The sequence below is a fragment of the Zootoca vivipara genome, chromosome 10 (assembly GCF_963506605.1).
Source record: "Zootoca vivipara chromosome 10, rZooViv1.1, whole genome shotgun sequence".
NCBI classification, from domain to species: domain Eukaryota; kingdom Metazoa; phylum Chordata; class Lepidosauria; order Squamata; family Lacertidae; genus Zootoca; species Zootoca vivipara.
This window is the reverse complement of record NC_083285.1, coordinates 57458097-57483988: the sequence shown is the minus strand read 5'-3', so window position 1 is coordinate 57483988 and position 25892 is coordinate 57458097. Positions and strand designations below refer to the sequence as shown.

Here is a 25892-nt window from a genome sequence, read left to right as displayed (position 1 = left end):
GAGATGCACTCTATTGCCTCTCAAAACAGAAAGCTGCCAACTTTGTGTGTGCATGTGTGTATAAAAATAAATGCACACAATTTCTACTAAGGACTTTTCAAAAAAATAATCTTTAGAAGCTGAATTCTGCACCCAGCTCCATGTACTATGCATGGCAGGTATGCACACACACACACACAGAGAGAAACACAGAGTTTATTCCCTATAAAGGATTGACCTCTGATATGTAGCAATGTGATTACTGAGGGCTGTATTTCATTGTACGTTTTCTGTAAACCTGATTACACATGGGACGTAAGGGAAAGCATGTCATATAATGTGGAGATAAGATGTGAATTTAATCTTCTCCCTATTATAACAAGGAAACCGCTCCCCGGGGAGTCAGTAAACTTCACGCTGCGGGAAGCTAACATTCGCTTTGATGTCCCTACATCAGAAGTATGAATGGTTTGGGAGATAGTGGATAGATATATGTGTCTGTGCATTTCGTAGTACTAGAATGCAGGCATTCAATGAGACTGAGCGGCAGGAGGCTTCAGACAGAAAAAGAGGTAGCACACCATGCCGTGCGTAACTCTAACACAGTGGAAATCGCTTCTACAAAATGTGGTGATGGGTCAATAGATTAGATGGCTTTAAAGTGGCAGTGTGGTGCAGTGGTTAGAGCATTGGACAACACCTGGAACAGCAGGGATCAAATCCTGACTCAGATATGAAGGTCACTCAGTGGCCTTTGGCCAATTACAGGTTCTCAATCCAAGCTGCCTCGCAGGACTGATTTAAGGTTAAAACAGGCACAAGGAAGGACCGCTTACTTATTTTATTGAATTTGTATCTCATCTTTCTCTCAAAGTACCACTAAAGGCGGCATACATGGCTCTTCTCCCCCTCCTCAATTAAATCCCACAACCATCCTGTGAGGTAGGTTAGGAACTGAAGCAGTGACTTGCCCAAGATCACCCAGTGAGCTTCATGGCCAAGTGGGGATCTGAACTCTGGTCTCCCAGGTCCCAGTCCGATGCTCTAACCACTGTGCAACACTGCTTCTCACCAAGTACATCACCTTGAACTCTTGGGAGAAGGGGTGGGATATAAATAAAATAAATAGATGTTAGTGAAATTAATGGAGTGTGGTTCTATTGATAGAAATTAGTTGTGATGACTAAACAGAACTTCCATGATTTGAGGCAGTGTATATTTGATTATCCCCATAACACCCTTTTTATGAGTACTATGGCATTCTGAATGACTGTAACCGAGAACAGAATTCTGGGTAAGAGGGAACGTAGATCCACTGCATATTTCAAAAGCCTTGGAAGATTTTTCACACATACATACCCTTCTTTTCTCATTGCATTGTGTGAGCATGACAATGATTTGCGACTTCTGCTGGAGAACCATCTTCCAGAAGTCGTTCCTCGTCTCTGGCAGTGGCCCCTGGGTGGCGATGTACTCTTGGGGAGAGTTGTAACCCTAAAAGAGAAAGCATGTGGTGGCTCCTTTGGATTGTCTTTAGATTTGGGGTATTTCTTTCGAAAGCACAGGAACAACATAGGAAGCTGCCTCATACTGAATGAGGTGGAATCACCATTAAATGGGAACTGATTCAAATTCCCCACCCATTACTTTTCACACACATTCGCTCTCGACTCAGCTTGGCTTCTCCTTCCGCAGTGCCATGCTGGGTTAGGACTGCACTTGTCCTTCCCATTTTATCAACTGGTCTTGACCACAACCATCACAGATGATTTTTTTTGCATGTGTGCATGTCTGATGGTGGTTCGGAGCCTCAGTCAATCTTGGCAGGGACTTTAGTCCTTCTGCCCACTCCCCTCTTGTAAGGTTGCCTGCATGTAGTTCCATCCTCGTGTAGGAAAAAGAAAAGAGGTCTCATTTCCTGATCAAGCAGGTCTGGGACAGAGTGTTAAGAATGGGCTTTTATTCATCACTGCAAGTGGGCACAACAACAAAATGTTACTGCATATGCTTGTAACATTTTCTCTCTCTCAAAATGTTAAATGGTATATAAATTATCTAAAAAAGTACGAGGCTTTATTGAGAAGCTCACACAGTCTGTTCCTCCTTAAGGCCCCTTTCCCTCCCCCTCTCTAAAACAGGCATAGGCAAACTCGGCCCTCCAGATGTTTTGGGACTACAACTCCCATCATCCCTGACCACTGGTCCTGTTAGCTAGGGATGATGGGAATTGTAGTCCTAAAACACCTGAAGGACTGAGTTTGACCCACTGAAACATTATTCGTCCACCCTCTTCAATTACATCCAGGTGTTTTCTGTTTTAAACCTCTGAAGAATTCCATTATCATTCCACCCACTATTACTTGTGAACTTTTTGTTGGCATCAGGACCTTGTTGAATATCTAGCCTATCGCTGAATGGTTCAGTCGCGTAAACATTTATCTTGCACAGTGCATTAATTCTATGACTTTGACCTATACATGGCTTTGTTAATTATTTGGCTTAGTTGAATGACCGTGAGTTCATTCCTTTAGATCAGCTTTCGAAGTAAATTCCTTGTTACATTTTTCAGCCAGTATGTGGTGGTTTTGGTTGTTTATTGCTCTGAAAGCTCACCTGGCGCCAGTGCTTTTTTAAAAAAATGTTTAGCGGTACTCTCATTTTCCTACTCATATTGAAATACTGCTCATCAATGAGGCCAAACTTAAATTCACAAAATTTTTAGGGGTATGTGTATCCCTGCGTTCCTCCCCAGAAGAAAAGCACTGCCTGCCACTAATATTTGGTAAATCCCGCGATTATATAGGTGCTTGCTGGGCCATTTCAGCCTTTAAAAATCTATTCTTCTTGTAATTGAAATACATATATACACCTGCATTCCTAGGGAATTCGTCAAGCGTATGGAAACACACACACACCCCATTTTGGTATGGTTCTGTTTCACTTTTAAATTGATTTTCACTCAACCAAGTTCTCTATTAAAGGGGGGCGGGGAATATGTTGAAAGGTTTGGCTCTTGCACCAGCCTGTGTGGTATTTTGCAAGCCATCATCCTCAGCCTCATATTATTCTTTTGGATGCTTTGAGTCCAGTTCACTTACAGGGATATAGTTGGCATTGATGTAATCTGAACCTTCTTCTTCGTTAATTGAGACCAATCGAACTCGGCTGAAATCATCTGCAAAAGGAAGAAGACCCAAAGGTGGATGGAACTTAAAGCATCGCCACAAACCAGACGGTTCCTAATTAAAGCTTAAAGCATAAATTTGCAGGTATTCTGAGCAAAAACTGAGGCTTCAGGCTGGCCCGTTTAATGAATGCTTTGGTAAATTTGTAACCTTTAGAGCAAGGCGATCCCTTCACTACCACTTCTGAACATCCTTCAGTTGGGATCCCTTGGAACTCATAAAAAAAACCCAAAGACTACTTGGGAATAATACATATATATTTGCATATTCATTGCTAACAAATCTGAATCCTACCCCAAACAGAAAGGGCTGTATTCTATGCTAGTCCTACTCAAACCTATGAAAGTTATTATAAATGAATGAACTTCCAATGGGTCAGCTCTAACTAAGGACATCTCCGAACAACTGCTGCTTGAGCATTCTCCCTGATTTGCTTCAAGAAAGCTTACATGGAGGTGAAGCTATAAGGTGTGACCGAAAAGTTCAGTGCATGGTCACAGAAACTGGACAGTGAGAAATATTCCAACATACAATCAGCATCGGAAACCCACAAAATGCTCACAATTGTGTACAGAGATGAAGCTGTAACTTGAAAGACAGTGTATGAGTGGTTTAAGTGTTTCCGTGAAGGGCGGCAAACCATCAAAGATGACCCTCGGTCTGGCAGACAGTCGACAAGGAGAATGGCGGCAAATGCCAACAGAGTCATTGATGCAGAATCGGTGTTTGTCAGTCCAAATGATGGTGGAAGAATTGCATATTCTGCATGAAATCGTTACTGAGGTTACTGAGTTGTCCCACCCTCCATATTCTCCCGATCTGGCCCCACCAAATTTCTTTCTTTTTCCAAAACTGAAATTTACACTGAAAGGGCACAGATTTCCCAACATTTCACACATCCAAGGTGCTGTGACGAGGGAACTGAAAGCAGTACAAAAAGGACTTTTCCAGAAGTTTCCAACAGTTCTACAAACATTGTCAATGGTGCATTGTATCAGAGAGGGCCTACTTTGAAGGCCTGGAAGGTATGTATGTTCAAATATTTCTTGCTGTCCGGTTTCTGTGACCATTCACCAAACTTTCCGGTCACACCTTGTATATCTGGTCTTTATTGAGCATTCATTCTGATTTGTTTGTGGGGCAACCAGAGGACAATGAGCAGTCAATCCTGCACTCATCCTGGCTTGCTTGCAGGGTCTTGACACATCATCCCAGTTATCATTCGTTCATCCTACACTTTGCCTTTCCCCAGAACCCTCCAAATTTTAAGAAGTCTGTTTTATTATATAAAAAGTGGACTTGTTGTTCTAGGGCAGGGTTTCCCAAACATGGGTCCCCAGCTGTTTTTGGACTACAACTCCCATCATCCTTAGCTAGCAAGGGCCAGTGGTGGGGGATAATGGGACTTGTAGTCCACAAACAGCTGGAGACCCAAGTCTGGGAAATGCTGCTCTAGATTGACGGAGCCACTGAAAAGATCATGTTGTACGGATGCCTGATGATCGTCTTCCAAAGCAACTACTCTATTCCAAACTTTAAAATGGAAAGCGTAATGCTGGTGGTCAACAAAAGAGGTTTAAAGACTGTCTGAAGGCAAATCTTAAAAAATGTAGTATAAACACTGACAACTGGGAAACACTGGCCTGCAAGCGCTCTAGTTGGAGAACAGCCTTTACCAAAGGTGTCATGGGCTTTGAAGAAACTCGATCTCAGGACGCAAGGGAGAAACGTGCTAAGAGGAAGGCATGCTTGGCAAATCCACACTGTGATCAACTCCCATCCGGAAACCAATGTCCCCACTGTGGAAGGACGTGTGGATCCAGAATTGGCCTCCACAGTCACTTACGGCAGTGTTTCTCAACCTTTTTTGGGCCACGGCACGCTTGTTCCGTGAAAAAAATCACGAGGCACACCACCATTAAAAAAGTTAAAAAATTTAACTCTGTGCCGCCCTATATTATAATTATGACTGTAAGAAACACTTGCCATATATTGCTTTCCGGCGGGTTAGTGTTGTGTATTGGCGGCCGCCAGGCTCGTTTGCACTGAGCTTTGGGAAAGAGGAGGAGAAATATTGCTTTCCGGCGGGTAAGTGCTGTGTATTGGCGGCCGCCAGGCACGTGACAATGCAAATCGCCCTTCTCGTCGCCGCACGCCGCAGCACACCAGCCAGCGTCTCGCGGCACACTAGTGTGCCGCGGAACAGCGGTTGAGAAATGCTGACTTACGGACCCATTGTTAAAATCGTGTTTATGGAAGACAATCTTACTCGGCTACGAGTGATCGCCAAAGAAGAAAGAAGCAAATCTAACATTCTGGGATTTGATTGGACTCTCTTCTGCAAAATTCAGCCTGGAAGCAACCTTAGTTGGATACAACCCAAAGGAGTGAAATAAATTGGTAATGGAATAAATATAGGAAAACCAGCTCTTGTGGTGATAGTTCACATGCGAGTTATGTTTATGGGCTCAGATCAGCTTACAAATGCTTCCTTCTTTCCCTCACATTCTCCCTCTAGATCAGAGGAAGAGAACAGGCAGTAACAGCAAGAGAAGCAGCATGAGGACACCTACTAGACCCTGGGTCTCAGTTGGTGTCTGACACTGCCAGCAGTTGACCTCAAGCCCTAAACGTGTCACAGAATTGCTATGCATCAACCTGATTCCTAAGGGTTAGAATTGGTGTTACGGGTAACCTGGAGCACATAAGTCAAAGCAGCCATAACAGGCACATCCCCACAATAACGTACAAGGGAGGATATTCGTGTAGCGATTTTTACTGCGGTTCATAGGGAGGTCAGCTGCAAAGTGTGGGATATCCAGCCCAATCAGCTTCAGTTCCTGTAGAAGACACAAAATAAAATGCCACCATTAAGATAACCTATCTGTCTTCAACCTACAAGTAGGTCACACCCAAACCAAGATGGAAGTCATAGTCTAAAACATGGTGGATACAATTCAACATGGTGGATGCAATTCAACGTCACACTCTTCCAGTTGCTTCCACCTGCACAAGCAATTCAGTTGGCCAAACAGAACAATCTCCCTATCCTATCCTGTTATGGGGGTTCTCCTGCCCCACCCAATGTCATGGGTGTGGGGGGAGCACAGGAGAGGAGAGGGGTAAAATGTCCCATTGCACTAGCAAAAATTGCACTTGTGCAGGGCTTCCATTGACAAGGCGGGATATTCCTAAGTTTTACTTGAAGTATACCCATTGAAACTAATGGGCATGGCTAAGTTAGGTTATTGATTTCGATGGGTCTACACTGAGTAAACCTTACTTGGCCACCACTACTGAATGGATACTGCTAATGGAAAATAAAATGCTGCTCTGATGGAGGGGGACTGAAAGCTGATAGTTTCCTGTGGGCTACCAGTTAATGAACTGTAAGCCATAAGCTATTCGGATAGTCCTTGTTCTGGTTCCCTATCAAGCCAAGGCTGAAGCAGGTTCCATGCATTGCATAAGATGAGGTGACAGAATTCTGAACAGAACTACTTTAGACAACAAGAGAGTGTGTTTGCACGTGTTATTTTAATGCTTCCCTATGAAAACAAACCTCCCTGCATGAAATAAACTAGCACATCAATGAAAAGGAATGTAAAAAAACACTACCTGCTAGATTTCCTCATGCGGGGAGATTTAAAGAAAATGTATAGACGAGCTTCTAAAAATGTAATATCCCACCTCCACTCTACAGTGTCAAAGCTCAATGATGTGCTTTGAGCCAGTGTGGTGTAGTGGTTAGAGCGCTGGTTCAAATTCCTGCTTAGCCATGAAACTCACTGGGTGACCTGGGACCAGCCACAGCCTCTAGCCTACTTCAAAGAGTGGTTGTGAGGTTAAAATGGGGAGGAAGGGAACCCTACATACGACCTTCATCTCCTTAGAGGAAAAGTGGGATAGGAATGTGATAAATGACAAAAGCGCCGCCAATTCACACTCTGTCGTTCCATTCTGTGCAATTTGCTGAGTTACATCTAGCAAGCTAATATCCGCTTCAGGACATACCTCAAACTGCAGAGAGAATTTGTAATCGGAATCTTTCGCCATATCTTTGATGTAGCTGTCAAAATCATCCAGCTGGACGGGGCTTTAAAAACAAAGATATAGCATGTAACAAGCTAAACAGAAGGGGGAAATCAGATAAGATATTCATAATCGAGAAAGAAAGAGCCTGGCTGAATAAAAATAGATCCATCCCTTGGTGCCTAAAGAAAAGCGGCTTTGGTGCAGGGAAAAACCCCTTAAAGAGGGCATTCCAAAGCAGAGGGGGGAGAGCTAAAAAAAACCCCTCACTTGTCTAGTTACCACCCACTGAGTAAACAGCATTACCCAACCTGGTGCTCTCCAGATATGGGAAAAGCTAAATGACAGAAGGGCTCAGGCTGAGTTCAACACCCAGCATCTCCAGGCAGGATTGGGAGCGACCCCTGAAGAGCCAGCCAGTGTAGAAACTATGGTTAGCATGTGTGGTTTCTTCAAGGTTAATAAACCATGGTTAATTGACTGGGCCAGGTTCAGGTGGTGGTTTATAACCATGGCTTAGAGTTATGTGCAAACCAGACTTCCTTATTTCACACTTTCTGCAGTTCCCATAATGCTCAGCGGCCCCAGCTAATTCTAAATCCATTTATCAAAAAGTGCATTTTAAATGCCAAGATACATTTACCATCAGGTCTACGGTAATTTATTTTTCTATTTCTAGGGATGAAGAAAATACACACTGCCAAATCTTGTGAGGTTTCTTAGGTAGGCTGACTTAAAAGGTGCCGACATTTAAAAGTGAAGCTGAAAATATCCAGCTCTCCCTTCCATTTAAAAAAGCACAAAACTTCTCTGTAAATTCTGAGAACAAATACCATCCACGCGTGCAAATATCTGATACTATAACACCGGGCATCAAATTATGAATTTGTAGTAGCACTCAAGAGGCTGACATGGTTTAAGAAAGCGTAGCTGACATTTCACAGCAACAGAAATGGCCACACTCAATATCTGACAGTATCTGACAATGGACCTGCAACAGCATTTAGTGATATTTGTACTAATGGTTTCATTCTTCCCAACTATAAGCACCCTGCTGACAGACAGACAGAGAAACAGTGAACCACTGAAGTCAAATTTTGACTCTGAAACTGGAATGTCAAATGTTGATGTCAAAATCTAAAGGGTAAAATCTGAAAACCATCCAGGTTTTTGATTTGCCACAATTTTGCCTCAGCGCTGTAAGCCCTTGTGTCAGGAAATCAGCAGCAGAACTATTTAAAAACAAACAAACCACACACATTGTCCTTGATCCATCTAAAACGAGGCCTACTTTCTATAAACTGCAGATAAAGTGGCAAAACTGTGTCTGGACTATGCCACTTGACACTTCAGGAAGGGGCTCACACAGTTGAATCACCGGTATTCGCTGTTGTTGCTTTCAGTTTGCAAACGATACATAATTATTACACACACACACCACAATTTGCATTGTGTTTCCTTTCCATTGAAATAATTGGTGTTGACTAATGTAATAACACCACAATTTACATTACGTATGTAATGGTTTACGTAAATGACGTAAGTTTCATAATTTCAGCGCATTGGACAGAAAGAGGAATAATGTAATTTTGGACTGCAGCAGATTGGAAACACTGCTGCAGGCAACAAATATAGAGCAGAATGAAAATTTATGCCTTCTTACATATCTAGCCCCCAAACAGGTTCACCACCTCACTGGTCTTGGGTCTTAGTCATTACTTTCAATGGAACACAGTCAAGAACAACTTTAACTGGATCAGGGCCACTGTGGAAACTTGCCTTAATTTGTTAAGATTTATACGGTGAATAATGAAGAAGAGGCAAACAACTTTCTCTCGCCTGATTATTCATGTTCCAATTAGCAAATAGTGAAGCATATGCACACATTCCTCCCATTTCCTTAAAGCAGCAAACCCCAAGGAACTTGTCTCTTATCAACAGTTAATTACTCCTGTTTACCTGTTAGCATTAATGATCCAGTGCATAATTAGCAACTGCCATTAGAGCACTGTGCTGAGAGAGAGGAACGGCACTGATAACACATACGTTGCCGAGGTTTTTCACATTTTGTCATTGTTAACGAACGCCAAACCCTGTCAGGACTGTAAACTTGAGATAATTGATCTTTCCCTAATGCCTAATTTTCTGCCAGCCAGGAACATTTTTATCGTGCAATATCTGGGGCGAAGATTAAGCAGGCACATACAATTTTGTTTTGCTTAAATGTAACAGTCCATGACATATTTTAGTTTTGAGGACCCTTGGGCAGGAAAACCAGCAGCAGCATCAGAGTTGAGGGGCCTCAACTCGGAAGCCCAGTATGCATTCTGTTGAGCCCCCGGGGGCTGTAGGTGCTAGCTTTGCTTCCCCCACTGCAGCGTCTGAGAAGTTCCACCACCCTGTGGCATTGTGGGTAAAATAAAAATGGCAGCCCGATTTGTCAACAAAGATGCCTGGTGAGTCCTTCACCCACCTTTCCACCCTAGAGACTCTTCTCATCATTGGACATTGGTTTAAATTGATTTGTAGGTTTAAATCAATACATGTATATGGATGGTTACTGTATTCTTCATGAGACCTCAGGAAACTACCAAACATAGTTGGACTCCAGTTCACATCAGCCAGCGGTGGTCAGGGATTATGGGAGTTGTAGTCCCGCAGCCAGAGGGCCAGAGATTCCCCATACCTGGCTCTGATAGTTGGACCAACAGTCCGATTCAATATATGGGAGCTCCATACGGCAGAAGCATTAGCAAAGGGGGAACTTGGTCCCTTTTCACTTCAGGGATATATGTCTGTAAGGCAAGGGAAGTGAACCTCAGGCCCAAAGGCTAGTTATATAAATTTAATCCATCAATTAATCAATTAAATGTGGCCCTCCAGACCTGTATTGAGCTCTCAGGACACTGTCTAAGCCAGAACCCCTTCCAGACCCTCCAAGTGTCCCTATTTTCCAGGGACAGTCTCAGATTTACAGAAGCCGTCCTGGTTTCTGATTTGATCTTGGAATGCCCCACCTTTCCTTAGGACGCCCCTATTTTCATTGGGTAAATGTTGGAAGTTGTGGAGTTATGCCACTCCCCACGAGCCAAGGAGATCTGCAACTATACAACCTTTAGAAGATATCCGAAAGAAGCTCTGAATAGGGAAGTTTTTAAATGTCTAATGTTTTCTTTATGTTTTTATATATGTTGGAAGCTGCCCAGAGCGGCCGAAGCAACAGTCAGATGGGCGGAGTATAAACAAACAAATAAATAAACAAACAAACAAACAAATGATTGGCATGTACGTGTGTGTGTGTGTGTGTGTGTGTGTGTGTGTGTAGCAAATCACTGAGTTTTGTGTGGCTGGGCTACAGTCTACTGCTTGGGCCTCCCACTTTTGCTTCTGGCCCTGCTCACACTTGCATGTGGCCCCCAAAATGTGTCACAGGATGAAATATGTCCCTTGGGGTTAAAAAGGGTTTCTCGCCCCTGTTGAGAAGAGACACATGAAGGCCACACTGACATTTCCATTAAGTGTGACAAAATGGACCTACTTGGTCAGCTTCCTCTTCTTCAGTCCATTTTTACTCCTGAAAGAGAAAGAAAAGGCTGTGGTTACCTTTTGACGGCCCATTTTCTGGATGGCGGCAGCGTTAATCAAATGCCATGAAACAAATCGGCTAACACACACTTGAGGACCCATAACGTGGTAAGAAATTATTTCTAAACCACCTCTCCTTGGTTCATGGCCCAGGTGAAGGAACAAAACCTTAAATAAGAACGGAACCAAGAGAGATATGAAAGCTGAGCATCTAGTAGGGACTCAGTTTATTAAAGGAGCTATTGCAATAATGACAGCTGCCCTGAACCAGATGTTCAGCGAACCACCAGTTAGGAGAACTGCCCCGAAGGCACATTTTAACAAGGTTTTCATAGTGTTTGTCAAACACTATACATCATTAGCTTATAGAATGCATACCTCAAGAGAGGTCACGGGTCAAGGGGTTTGCACACAGCAGACATATTTAGTTCATTTTTGTAACTCAATGAGTAAAATTGGGCAGATCTTAAAAGCATGCCAGTTAATTGGGGTTCCGGGGTGGGGGAGAGAACCATTGCTCTTTTGGAACAGGCTCTTGTATAATGAGCATATAACCTGAAATGACATTTGCTTTCCTATAAAGAAACTTCTGGATACTAGTCACATCAGGGATGGGTGAAAGCTTAGCCATATCTCACGGATTGTATGCAAAGTATGCAGGGTTCATTCATTCATTCATTCATTCATTCATTCAATATCCTGCCCCTTTCTCCCAAAGCAGCCCAGGGCAGCAAAGGTATCAATAATAAAACTCTTTATTTTTAACTTTGTAAAAACAGTTTACAGATTCCCAAAACCAGGTATCTCAGGCTTTCCAAGAACAGTGCGTTTAGGCCATCAAATCTCCAAATAAACAGCGATGTTTACTGCCACTGAAAAGGCCGTCATGGGTCAATGCCAACCGAGGAGCCCCCAGTTGGCACCCCCTGTGGGCAACAGTATCCATCAACATTGTCCCATTCACGGAAGGACTTCTGCTTGCCCATCCCTCTCTCCTCACTGTGTGCGTGCCAGATTTGCTCTTTGGGAGAAGTTCTGCTGTGACGTGGAAGTCCTTCTGCAAACAGAACAGCTTTGTTTGATACGACCTTGATGTTTCTTAGGCAAGGCCAGGCAGAGTTCTGTGCAACTTCCCCCAATTTCCTCCCCACCCAATCATAAAGTGGGTGCAAGGGGCAAAAGTTCCCTCTTGCTTTTGTATTTTAAGAGTTGAACTCCATTTTGACGCCGGTAAAATATTCACATAGATTGAGCGAACCCAGCAGGAAATGAAAATGTTTTGGTTACTGTCGGGGAAGAAGCAAGCTGTTTGATGCAGACTTACCAAGGGTTAATATAAAACGCCAAGAGATAATCAGTCCATAGGCAGGAAGGCAACAGAGTTAGGAAAGCAAATACACTCCTACGCCTGTGAGTATTAATAGATAATATGCAGAGAGATTAACAATTGAAGTCAGGAGGATTAGTATGACAAGCAAGAGATCAATAGGTCACATGTTAAAATCTAGACAGACAGCCCAGAAGTAGAGGTAGGGGTGTTAGAGGCCCTAGCTAAGAGCATAGTCAAGGCTATATAATGAAGAAAAAGGAATTGGTCCCTGTTTTCTGGGACGCAGCAACCAACTACACCGCGTGGAGTCAACCAGCTATGCCACACATTGTACACCAACAATCGTATCCCCTTTTAAACCTCTTCAGAGACCTATTGTCACCCCAGAGGCTCAAGTAAATTCATAGCATTGGGCTGCTCTGTTTGGGGTTCCTTATTAGCGTAACTCCAGCTTGGATCATTAATTATCTAGAGTGTTTGATGTTCCGCCTTTGGTGCCATATCAAAGAAGCCAGCCCCCCCCCCAAAAGAGGATTAATGATTGCTGCAGAGGGCTCTCTGCTTCTGGGAGCTCAAAGAGGGGATAAAGGTTGATTTCCGCTTAGTTCATCATTAGCTGCATCAATATTTGCAGGGACTGCTGGCGACTTTCATTAAGTTTGGGAAATTCTTATCATTAAAATTTAGCCTGGAGAAAAGAAGGTTAAGGGGTGATATGATAGTCATGTTCAAATATATAAAAGGATGTCATATAGAGGAGGGAGAAAGATTGTTTTCTGCTGCTCCAGAGAAGCGGACACGGAGCAATGGATTCAAACTACAAGAAAGAAGATTCCACCTAAACATTAGGAAGAACTTCCTGACAGTAAGAGCTGTTTGGCAGTGGAATTTGCTACCAAGGAGTGTGGCGGAGTCTCCTTCTTTGGAGGTCTTTAAGCAGAGGCTTGACAGGCATATGTCAAGAATGCTTTGGTGTTTCCTGCTCGGCAGGGGGTTGGGCTGGATGGCCCTTGTGGTCTCTTCCAACTCTACGATTCTATTATTCTAAAAGACTTGCTTCAGCGCCATATCAATTTTGCTAGTTGCGCCAGCCGGCTGCACCTCCTAAAATCTGCAAAATACCTTCATGTCTGCCTGCTCCCCATACCAGCCCTTTAACTGATTGGCCCAGGGTCTTGGGGTCTTCCACTGTTTGGGGGAAGCACATGCCTCACATGGTAACATCCAGGGTCTCATCTGCACATCACAGTAAGCCAAAGCTTGTTTCCAGATTAGCTAATCAAAGCATCAGTAACCGCCAGAGGGCACTCACAATTCAGAATAGAAGATGAGAGAGATTAATATAATATAATAATATTCTGAACTGATTTTTTCACTTACATTTCAAGGTTACCAGGATTGCTCAAACATGAGGGATCTCAGGAAAAAAGCTTGCAACCACAATTGTTCCTTCCCAGCCCTCTAGAGTGGGCTACTAGTTTAGATCTAATGAGACAGGAACAGAGGAAGATGCTGTAGACCAGGCATCCCCAAACTGCGGCCGTCCAGATGTTTTGGCCTACAACTCCCATGATCCCTAGCTAACAGGACCAGTGGTCGGGGAAGATGGGAATTGTAGTCCAAAACATCTGGAGGGTCGAAGTTTGGGGGTGCCTGCTGTAGACCAAGTCTGACCTTTGGTCCATCTTGTTCAGTATTGTCTGCACTGAATGGCAGCAGCTCTCCAGGAGTTCAGACTGGGGACATTCCCAGCCCTCCTTGGATATGCCAGGGATTGAACTTGGGGGACCTTCTGCATGCAAAGCAGGTGTTCTATCACTGAGCTACAGTCCTTGCCTAGGATTCTGGATTTCAGAGAAGCGGTAGCTAGCAGGAGGTATTTAGAAACTGAGGACAAGAAGGAAGCATCTCAATAGACATGTTTAGGATTTCATGACATGACCCTAAAGCACGTTTACTTTGTACTGGCTGAAATACTTGGAGGGAACTTCCAAAGGTATCTGTGGGTCTAAATATGTTTAAAATTAATAAGTCCTTGAAGAAAAAGCCATCCAGGTCTCTCTGCCTTGCTCTCTCTCTCTTTCTCTCAGCCAATATTTATAGAAAGACAGAAGAGTTCCCAAGGGTCATCTAGTCCAACCCCCTTGATTATCATTTGGGAGACACCAGGCTTGGTATACAAAACACCTGCAGTGTGGGAGAAATGGGTTTCATGGGTGAACAAGAGCATTAACTGATGATCCCTTAAGCATTTTTATCATTGCAGAAATCATAGCAGATTCATTGACCAGATTTTCTTGACTCTTTATTGCTAGGGGAGATTATATGTCCAGGGGAAGAAAAAGCAGCATCTGTCTTCCCTGCCTCACATAACCAGATGCTTGTGCATTGCAGTTTCTCAGTGGAAATAGCTAATGATGAAAGGCATGACCTCAATCAAATGGAATGCAATGCTTAAAGAGGTCAAAGAGGGCGGCGAAGGAGAGCTCTAGGTGTACTCTACTGTTTTGTTGTATGGGCAGCCTTGGGAAGAATTTTGTTCTTGAAAGGCGGTACAGAAATTTATTTAGATAATGAATAAATAGTTTTTTCAGTGCCATGTGCTATGTGGCCTCCTGGAAGGACCCCCTGTTCTAGGGCTGCTTCCCAGAGGCGATGTGACTGCAAATAAAGGGACCGGTGACCTCCTGCTTTTGTGGCACTATTTTGGTCCAAAATTTCTGCTCTTAAACCCTGCAGACAATAGCCAGAAAGCTCATACCAAGGACAAACTTAGTTGGTCTCTAAGGTGCTACTGGAAGGATTTTAGGGGGGGGGGGCACAATTTTAAGCTTTGCAAAAAAGGGGAAGAATTTTAGCCAGGGGGACGTACATTCACATTATTTATTTTTGCAAGCTGTTTGAGTTAAGATTCGGGTGCACGGCGATTCAGCAGTTGCCTTCTTCTCCTGGACCAACCAAGTTGGTGGGGTGGCACTGTCGCGAGCTGCACAGCTGCACAGAACTCTGCTTGACTAAAGAACAGTCCTGTGCAGCCTGAAGTCTTGCCATCTTATTCTGTCAGCAAAGGTGTATGAGCAAAAGACACCAGCAGGGTTGTTTTGTTGTTGGAAAGAGCCAGGTGCAAAGAGGTGAAGGTAAGGCCGCCACTTGTCCCCTGCCAGCAGCCATTCCATCAGGCTTCAGCAGAAGAGGAAAAGGGGAAGCAGAGCTACTCCATTGGCTTAGGAGGAAAGACAAGTAACGCCAACTCTATGTGGACTGTTTTCCATTCCATCTGGTAGTCATTATAATAACGTTGGAACTAATAACTAGTCCCCGAGTTTGCTTTTTCACCATTTTCCTCCCTTTTCCCCACCATACCTTTTAGATTACAAGTTTGGGGGCAAGATAAATAAATAAAATCTTGAAAAAGATTATTTAAAAAACTGCTACAAAAACAAGTTCTATTAAAAGAATCAAGTCCTTAAATTTTTTTTCTAAAAAAGTCTTTAGAAGAATCCAACAAAAGAATTGAAAAATTGTCCAGTAGCACCTTAGAGAACTAAGTTTTTTTTAAAAAAAAACAAAACACAATCCTTTTCAAGATTTGTTTTATTTAGTTTGACTACAGCAGACCAACATGGCTAGCTACCTGAATCTAGAAGTTTGGGGGCAGGGAGCTGCTCTGAGAGAGTTTTTTGGAAGAGGAATGAGGTAAAAATCATACAGATGAATAAAGAATATAAAATGTAGGTCCTATTTAAAATGTGGGATCCAACTGTTAATGTTTGAATTGTAATATTTATCTCATAGCAAATATTATTTAGAGTTAGGGCCAAAAAGAAAACCCAATACACATCAAGAGAAATAGCCAGGCAAATGTAAGAGTAGCTGTAATAAAACTTTGGGCACCGCTTACCAGTTATATGGAAGTTTTCCGTCTCTCTCCAGTGAAGCAAAGTTCACAAAGGTTCCAGCTCCACATTCCCTGGTATTGGAAGAAGACCTCAAGTGATTATCAGTAGATCAGCCTCTATCTCTCTCACTATCTTTTATCTGTCCTGGATCTGCCTTTTTCCTTCCCTGCTTCTTCCTAGACCGATAAATTTGTCCTTGATGAAAATACACCCCCACTGAACACAGCGAGGCTGACTTCTGACTAAGCATGGTTAAGCGTCAAACCAGACAGAGCAATAGAGATCAGAGATCAGAATCTCTCAAGTTCTTCCCCTTCACCCAGCTGTAGAGGGTTTCCCAAACGTGGGTCTCCAGCTGTTTTTGGACTACAACTCCCATCCTCCCTAGCTAGCAGGACCAGGGATGATGGGGATTGCAAAACAGCTGGAGACCCAAGTTTGGGGAAGCCACATCCCGATGTAATAGAGAACTGAGAGTAGCAGTGTTGCTCCAGCATTCCCTCCCCAGCGATTGCAAAATTGGTTAACTGAACAATTAAGAGTCAGTAGATCTGATTGCAACCTTTGGTAGCTGGCAATATTTCTCCTCTGTTCTGTAACATCTGCATTTGTACCGGTGGGCAAACTCAAGGAGGAGCATTGCGTTTACTGCCAGGTCATGGAACAGAAAAAGATGGTTCGCATCACCTGGAGAACAGCTGTAGCTATAAATAAGAGCCAAGCAGACATAATCCAATTTAAAAGAGCTCTGCTATTCCAAGTGCACATGTTTCACCTGAAATGTGTACACTACATCAAATACATGCCATTTAATAAAACACCATGTCTGCAGGAGAACCAATTAACACCCCCCCTTTCTCCCTCTCAAAGTGATGCTTTGAAATGCAATTACATACCTTGTTAACCTTGAAAGGAAAGAGGAAATTATTTTTATGCACAGTGTGCATGGAAATTGTAAGGAAATGGGGAGTCTTAATCCTTCTGCAAGGCTTCCATTGATAGATGTTTGCAGAATGAATCAGTGATGGGATTAACTTTGCAACCGGGATGAGGACAGTCCTTGGACAAAGGGTGGGAGTTTCAGGGGTGGTGAAGGTCATGCAAACAAGGTTGCTGCAGTGGGGGCATGGAATCACCAATTGCTTATTAGTTAATTCATTCGGATACGTGTAAGTAAGGGAACCACTTGTTGCTTATCACTTAAGAGATGAACATATTGGAGGAGAATACCTGGTTTAGCTTTAATGCATCCATACAGAACCATATAATTTTAGATTTGGCAGGAGCCCTAGAGGGTTAGCTCATCCAATTCCCTTCTGCCCGTGTCAGGTTCAGCCCAGTCCAAATCTGGAACCTGAGGTCTTCTGAACCTAGACATTCCAATCATAAGACTGGAGGTCTGCACACAAACTGCCTAGCCTGTCTGGGCAGCCCAGGACCTCCATACACACTGCCCAGGCTTGTGTCCCAGGGAGGTCACTTGCGTACTGCTAACACAGCGATTTGACTTCACCCCCAGAGGCGCACAACCTGGAGTTGCTGGGGACTGAAATTCTGCATGCTTAGCAGATGCTCTCTCATTGAGTTACAATCCTATTGAACTCCTTCAACTGTTCCTCATAGAGCATGGCTCATGATAATATAAATCATGGGTTTCATAAGAACATTAGAAGAGTCCTATGGTCCATCTAGTCCAGCATCCTGTTCTCACAGTGGCCAACCAGATGCCTGTGGCAAGCCCCAAAGCAGGACCTGAGCACAAACAGGGCCGTCTTGAGCAGATCACGCGCCCTTGTGCTGAGGGGCGGAGATCGCTCCGCCGCCCGCCCCGCCCTCGCAGGGCGCAATTGGTTTCCGCGCGGCTTTGCCGCGCAGCGCCCTCCTTTCCGGGCCGGCGCCCAGCTTACCAGCCCCGCGCCATGATGCACTGCGCCACCGGGGGTCTATGAAGAGCCGGCCCTGAGCACAAAAGCCCTCTCCTGGCTTCCAGAGGCATACTGCCTCCAAGGTGGAGGTCAAACATCGCCATCATTGCTAGAAGCCACTGAGCTTTGGGGGAAATTCTCCACGAATTTGTCCAATCCTCTTTAAAAGACATCCCAGTTGGTGGTCACCATCACTTATTGTGTAAGCGATACGCAGTGGCCCAAGTCCCTAGCTCACCATGGCACACAGTTGCTCCATTTGCCATTTACGAACCATCACTGGCATTAGAAGTCAAAGCAGACCTACCTGGCCATTTGCAGGTGTTTTCTCCGAAGGACCACAAGAGTGACCAGCAGCAGGCCTATCAAAAGGATGCTCAAGATGGCTAGGACAGAGATGACCACCACGTTGGGATTCATCTCCGTAACTGAAAATGCAAGGAGGAGGAGGAGCCAGGTTAAGGAATGATACCAAGACATGCTAAGGAAAAGACAACAATCCTGAATTATTTCTGCTTATAATAGTTTCTCAGACAGCAGTTCCACAATGACTGTGGAAGTCCCTACAGGGGTCCTTTGAAAAACAACAACTATATACTGACAAAAAAATGATGGACAATTGACCAAACAATGCAAATGGTGGGCTCTCAGTTCCCTGGTGGGCAAAATGCAATAACAAGATCAAATACTGACAATTTCATGCCTATTAATGCTACCCCAAAAGGTAAAGGTAAAGGTAAAGGGACCCCTGACCATTAGGTCCAGTCGTGACCAACTCTGGGGTTGCGCGCTCATCTCGCATTATTGGCCGAGGGAGCCGGCGTATAGCTTCCAGGTCATGTGGCCAGCATGACAAAGCCGCTTCTGGCAAACCAGAGCAGCACATGGAAATGCCGTTTACCTTCCCGCTGTAGCGGTTCCTATTTATCTACTTGCATTTTGACGTGCTTTCAAACTGCTAGGTTGGCAGGAGCTGGGACCAAGCAACGGGAGCTCACCCCGTCACAGGGATTCGAACCGCCGACCTTCTGATCAGCAAGCCCTAGGCTCAGTGGTTTAACCACAGCGCCACCTGGGTCCCACCCCAAAAGGTTGTTGTTGTTTAGTCGTTTAGTCGTGTCCGACTCTTCGTGACCCCATGGACCATAGCACGCCAGGCACTCCTGTCTTGCACTGCCTCCCGCAGTTTGGTCAAACTCATGTTCGTAGCTTCGAGAACACTGTCCAACCACCTTGTCCTCTGTCGTCCCCTTCTCCTAGTGCCCTCAATCTTTCCCAACATCAGGGTCTTTTCCAAGGATTCTTCTCTTCTCATGAGGTGGCCAAAGTATTGGAGCCTCAGCTTCACGATCTGTCCTTCCAGGGAGCACTCAGGGCTGATATCCTTAAGAATGGAGAGGTTTGATCTTCTTGCAGTCCATGGGACTCTCAAGAGTCTCCTCCAGCACCATAATTCAAAAGCATCAATTCTTCGGCGATCAGCCTTCTTTATGGTCCAGCTCTCACTTCCATACATCACTACTGGGAAAACCATAGCTTTAACTATACGGACCTTTGTCGGCAAGGTGATGTCTCTGCTTTTTAAGATGCTGTCTAGGTTTGTCATTGCTTTTCTCCCAAGAAGCAGGCGTCTTTTAATTTCGTGACTGCTGTCACCATCTGCAGTGATCAAGGAGCCCAAGAAAGTAAAATCTCTCACTGCCTCCATTTCTTCCCCTTCTATTTGCCAGGAGGTGATGGGACCAGTGGCCATGATCTTGGTTTTTTTGATGTTGAGCTTCAGACCATATTTTGCGCTCTCCTCTTTCACCCTCATTAAAAGGTTCTTTAATTCCTCCTCGCTTTCTGCCATCAAGGTTGTGTCATCTGCATATCTGAGGTTGTTGATATTTCTTCCAGCAATCTTAATTCCGGCTTGGGATTCATCTAGTCCAGCCTTTCGCATGATGAATTCTGCATATAAGTTAAATAAGCAGGGAGACAATATACAACCTTGTCGTACTCCTTTCCCAATTTTGAACCAATCAGTTGTTCCATATCCAGTTCTAACTGTAGCTTCTTGTCCCACATAGAGATTTCTCAGGAGACAGATGAGGTGATCAGGCACTCCCATTTCTTTAAGAACTTGCCATAGTTTGCTGTGGTCGACACAGTCAAAGGCTTTTGCATAGTCAATGAAGCAGAAGTAGACGTTTTTCTGGAACTCTCTAACTTTCTCCATAATCCAGCGCATGTTTGCTATTTGGTCTCTGGTTCCTCTGCCCTTTCGAAATCCAGCTTGCACTTCTGGGAGTTCTCGGTCCACATACTGCCTAAGCCTGCCTTGTAGAATTTTAAGCATAACCTTACCCCAAAAGGTAGCTACCCCAAAAGGTAGCATCTGACTAATAAGTCAATGCTTAGGAATCCACATTTTGCCTCATATGGTCTTCTGCCACATCTCAATCTTAGACTTGGAGGGACCACGAGGGACATCAAGTCCAACCCTTTGCAATGCAGGAATCTTCTGAAAACCTTTTGGGGGGTATTTCCCACGGGTCCTTGCCCTATGGTCGTTTTTTTTTGGGGGGGGGGCTAGAAATGGGTGAAGTGGGTGAAGAATCAAAGGAATTCATCTCACCCATTGTGGAGACAGCAATGAAGGTGGGGATGCTGGGGCTGTTGTGGCTGAAGGTGGTCACACTGCAGTTGTAGGACGTGGCAGGCAGGAGGCTGGAGATGGTCACTACGTGCGAAGAAACCGTAACAGGCTCCTAAATGTATGCGGGGGGGGGGGGGGAGAAAAGAGTTTGTGGTTAGTGATCACTCCAATTATTATATGCCTCCCCCGCCCCCAGCAAATGCAGGCTAAACTCCTGTATGTGCTTAGAATCACAGAATTGGGGAAGACCCCAAGGGTCACACAGTCCCACCCCCTGCAATGGAGGAATCTCAAGTGAAGCATTCATGAAAGATGCCGGGTGGTTTACCAGAGAGCAAGCCCCATTTAAACCTGAGGGCCTTAGTTCTGAGTAGACATGCATGGAATCCTCTATGAGGAGAGGGTGCAATGTTTGGGGCTTCTTAGTTTCAGGAGGTGGGGAGAGCAATTAACCGTGGGCATGATAAGGCGTGGGCATGATAAGGTGTGTGGAGAAAGTTGTGTTAAGAATCTTAAATATAAAATAAATAATCATAAATGCACACATATCTAAATATATGAACCATGTGCTGGACATAGTACAGGAGAGCAACCCTCAAGCCATTTTGACTCTCCCAATGACCTCAAATATTCCTCTGCAGTAAGGGAGGCAAATAGGGAAAGTCTTCCCATTGTCTTTTCACTTACAGATTCTGTCTTAAGGGAGTATTTGTGTATGAAGAGGGTGAGCCTGTGACCTGGATTCAGGAACTAAATTATTAACCATTACGAAAGAATGGCCAGGCTTGCCCAGGTTAATGCAATCAACAAACATTACCAGGTATCCTAGCAGACAGGATTTCTGCTGCAGACGGCCTCCTATGATGTATGTATGATGATTTGGGGGTGGTCTTTGGCTAAGGGGGTTGGGCAATGTCAAAAGTCTTTAAAGGTGCTTGCACACTTTTGTTCAAGGTCTTTCCCTCCTTGGAAGGAGGGGAGGGAACTCTGTTGCATCAGAAAAATAAATATCTGCTTTGCTTTCCACTGGATCCTGCCTCCACTCATTCTTCTCTGACTGATTGTCGACTTAGGGGACTCAGAGTTGGGCAGCAAAAGCCCAAACCCAATTTTTTACATCAAAGTGGACAGGGAGAGGTTTTTCTCACTGTCTTAAAATACTAGAAGTCCGGGTGATCCGATGAAGCTGAACGCTGGATGATTCAAGACGGGCAAAAGCAAGCACTTCTTCACACGTGACTAAACTGTGGGATTCCTACCACAAGAGATTGTGGTGGCCAGCCAACACTGTTCCACTTAAAGGGTAGGTTTGTGAGTGTTGCAACTCCCGCTTTGCATGGAAAACCACACCCATTCAGACCTCTGCATATTTGTACCCATGTACTCATTGTGGTTACGTACTCATTTTGGATAACTTATATCCTGGCCTTTGCACAAGCTGCAGAGTGTTTGCAAGAAAAACGAATGAGATTAAAAGAACATATCAAATCTGTAAAATAACTGTAATCCTTAAAAACAGCAGCACAACAACTTGCTAAACTGCAGTTACGGATAGCAGCAGTGTGGGGCAGCAACAATGCATTCTCAAGCTGTACAGTCCTGGGAAGGCTGTAGCATGTGACAGAGACGATGTGGAATTTAGCTCTTTTCTTCCGTTCCCGACCACAGCATGCCGTGCAGGAAGGCGATAAAACCAAATCATGACACAAGCACAGTTTCATCATAGTAACTCCGTGACCCTTTTCGTTTCTTCCTGGCTTTGTAACCAGTTCTGAAACAGTGATGTGACTCATGCCAGCACATGGCAAAGGCAAGAGATGCTGTCCTAGGCCTAGATGAAGCAAGCAGATGGGGCAAAGTCTTTCTTTTAGCAGAGGCCTCTAAGGCTGCATTCAGACATTTCCCTAACTCTTACTTTCCACATTATATTTGATTTAAAAGCCACAAATCTAGCAGAATCTAGTGGAAGTTTATCGCTCATTTCCATGTTTATTGGTTCCAGAAATAATCCCTTTGCGATCCCATAAACCTCCAAAATCGCAGAAGTAAAGTCACAATTTGGCGGGCCACATAGCTGCCAAGTCTCCCGTTTTTCGCGGGAAAGTCCCGTTTTAAAAGCCATTTCCCGCTGGCAGCCCGGATCGAACAAAATCCCGTAAATCCCCCGGATTTACGTTGCGCGTTGCTCCAGGCCTCTAGGGGGCACCCCAGCGAGTCCTGCCAGCTCCATGCAAAGTGGCTCCCCCGCCCCCTCCCTCCCGGGCCGACTCTCCTGCAAGGCAGCGGCTCCAGTCAGGACTCAGGAGCAGCAGCCTCTCCCTTCGGCTCCTTCACTGTCTCGCAGCCCCTCCCTCCCAGCTGATTCTCCGGCATCCGCTTGCAGCGGATAAAATAAACCTGAAGGCTAGAGGGTGGTTTTGCAGGGCACATACCAAACTTTCTGTGGGATGGCCCCCCCGGAGCCCTTTCCAATGACTGCCACAGAGAAGCCCGTTTATTTATTTCTTGGAGTATTTTAATCATAGTATAACAGAACTGGACGGTTGGAAGGGACCCCCAAGGGTCCTCTAGACCAACCCCCTCCAGTGCAGGAATCACAGCACAAGCATCTCCCTGAAGCATCACTGCATTAGTGCATTTGACATCCTTTTTTTTGCAAGCATTTATTTCCTGCATCTGAGCCAGTGCCGCTCCGCCCATGTCTGGGCACCGGAAATCGGGCAGCGCCAGCACCGAAGTCACTTCTACGCATGTCTGGACATGCATAGAAGCGACTTCGGTGTTGTGCCGCTGCGATCCCTTATTTTTCTACCTGGAACTTGGCAGCTATGGCGGGCCATCCCAGCATGCTGTTCTCTCCTGCTGTGTTCATGGGGGAATCATGGGGGAACAGAAGCACACAGGGTGGAACAGCAGCGATGTTGTCCACTGGTGTTCGCTCTTGTGCCACACCACACCCAGCGGAATGAATGAAATTTGGCGTGAACTGCCAATATATCAGCCAACATGCCACAGTTCCATAATGCAACAGCCACATGAAAGGAATGTGCTAGCGTTACAAACAGAAAAACTACACAATGTTCCCTGCATCTGAATGCACCCTTAGAATGGTCAACCAGCGTAGAGAGGTGAAAACCAAAAGCTGTGATGATGCAACAGGTGAAAAACCTCAGAAGGATCATCAACAAATGACCATCGTCTACCTTTTCATACCACCCAGAATCTTGGGTGTGCTTTCGTTTTTTTCCGACCTTTGTGGAATACAATTATTTTATACCAGAGTGGAAATAAAGTACAGTATATCACAAAAGTATATCAACGAAAGATGATTAATGTGTTTTCAGCCTTTCTTCACAGCCTTGTTGGATTCCCCAACAACACCTCTATAACTCACTTATTAAAATAAAGGAAATGATGCCTTAATTCTACCACACACCAGGTTAGGAACTGAGTCTTTGGGGGAAGTCAGGTGCTTTCAATGCACAGTGTGGGTGTGACAAAGAAAACAAGAAGTGGCATTCTAATGAAGGGTGTGAACTGTAACTAGTTTTAACTTTTAGATGCAGAGCTGCAACCACAGCATAAAGTTGGAAGCCCACAATTACCAGCAGCCAAAGAGGCCACTTGCTTGTTTCCCCCTCTCTGGCATATTATTGCTGGCTTTCCCTTTTGCATTCAAAGCCAGAACTCCCAGGGGGGAAACCCTTGGGCTTTCCCCCTTGTAACAGAACCACAAAAATTGAAAAAAGGGAAGAGCTTCCTTTCTCATGAATTGTGCTTTGCTGCAGATTCCCAAACTGGTGGATACAAAAATACTAAAGGATTGTCTTTCTGGGTACTAGTGACTAAGTGTCCTATTTTACAGAGGACCTTCATCTACCTGAAGGGTTGTTAAAGGACAGTCCTCTATTTGAAGGAGTCCTTCCTTTTGCAGGCTCTCCACTCCAAGTCCTGTTTAAGGATAAAATAGCCCCAAGAAGGGACAGCAAGAAGGCTCACAAAGGGACCCATCGACCACGAGCACTTTGTCAGAAGACTCAGCAGGCACAAAGCTCACGTGGTCACGGGCTTTGCCACTGTGGTGAGATATATGGCATTTGTCTTTAAATTATAGTAACTATACCCAAGTTTGCAACTGTTTGTATGCATCAACACATTCAGTTTTATGCAAATAGATGTCCCCTTTTTGGTGATATATATATATAGCACAGGTGTCATCAAATTTGTGCCCTGTGGAAATTTTGGACTACAACTCCCATCATCCTTCACCGATGGCAATGACAGCTAGTGCTGATGGGAGCTGGAGTCCGCAACATCGTATCTTGAGTAGTTGTTTAGAAGAGCTGTGGGCAAGGAAGGGATGTAGCTCAGTGGCAGAGCAGCTGCCCTGCACCCCTCTCTGAAACTCTGGAGAACCCCTGCCAATCATACTGGGCTAGATGGGCCAATGGTTTGACTCAGTATAAGGCAGCTTCCTTGGTTCCTAGATGTAAGAGAGAATTACATTGGGAGCACCTTTTCTCCCGCTTGCAAAAGAAGATGCATCCATTCCAGATCCCCCTTTCTGCACTAAAGATATAGGAGCCCTGTTTCCCTTTGCATTTGGTCATCCCCAAACTACATTGCCACACCCTCCCATTAGGATCTTTAAAAGGCACCTGTATTGCAGTTTTGAAAACATGCAAAGCTATTTCAATATAACAAATAGGGCTGGATGTTGCACATTATGGAATTATCTTTCCATTGATTAATTGCTGGGAGCCAAATTGAAAGGGCAAACGAAAACGTTAACTGATGGGACTCCTAACTAAGGAGACATTCATGTTGTGAAGCAACCTTGATCCTGATGTGCTAATATAATGAGGGAATCAGAAAAGTATCAAAACTATATCTCTTTCAGGTGTCAAGAAGAAGATGGTGTGGGAAAAAGGAGACAGCAGGGCAGATAGATAGTCAACGCTGGGGGAAAATATGGGAGAAACGTACATTGAAAATGTTGTCTATAAGAATAAAAGAAAATTATTATAAATTAATTTGGAGATGGTATTTAACACCAGTCAGATTAAATCGAATAAACAAGGAATATTCAGTGTTATGTTGGAGGGGATGCCAGGAAACCGGGAATTATATTCACATGTGGTAGGGGTTTAAATATGTACAATTCTTTTGGCAAAGGGTGTTTAAAGAGATGACAGAAATCACTGGATTAAAGCTGACCAAAAGTCCAGAGGTAGCATTATGATCAATTTACGATGGGGTGGAAGGTTTGCAGGCGATGAAGGACTTGCTCACAAATTTATTGACAGCTGCATGAAT

The 25892-nt window shown here is 44.5% G+C and overlaps 1 protein-coding gene across 1 annotated transcript in view; it reads right to left on the bottom strand.

Moving 5' to 3' along the window:
* The window catches only part of PTPRO (protein tyrosine phosphatase receptor type O), a 127186-nt gene that overhangs the window by 8673 nt on the left and 92621 nt on the right, over positions 1–25892 (bottom strand). The window contains exons 15-23 of the mRNA XM_060279443.1: positions 20556–20688; positions 18243–18363; positions 16013–16081; positions 12106–12189; positions 10735–10770; positions 7179–7260; positions 5914–6004; positions 3078–3154; positions 1339–1473 (exon numbers count right to left, since the gene is read on the bottom strand). Coding sequence (XP_060135426.1) covers positions 1339–1473; positions 3078–3154; positions 5914–6004; positions 7179–7260; positions 10735–10770; positions 12106–12189; positions 16013–16081; positions 18243–18363; positions 20556–20688 — 828 coding nt within the window. The remainder of the gene's footprint in view (positions 1–1338; positions 1474–3077; positions 3155–5913; positions 6005–7178; positions 7261–10734; positions 10771–12105; positions 12190–16012; positions 16082–18242; positions 18364–20555; positions 20689–25892) is intronic.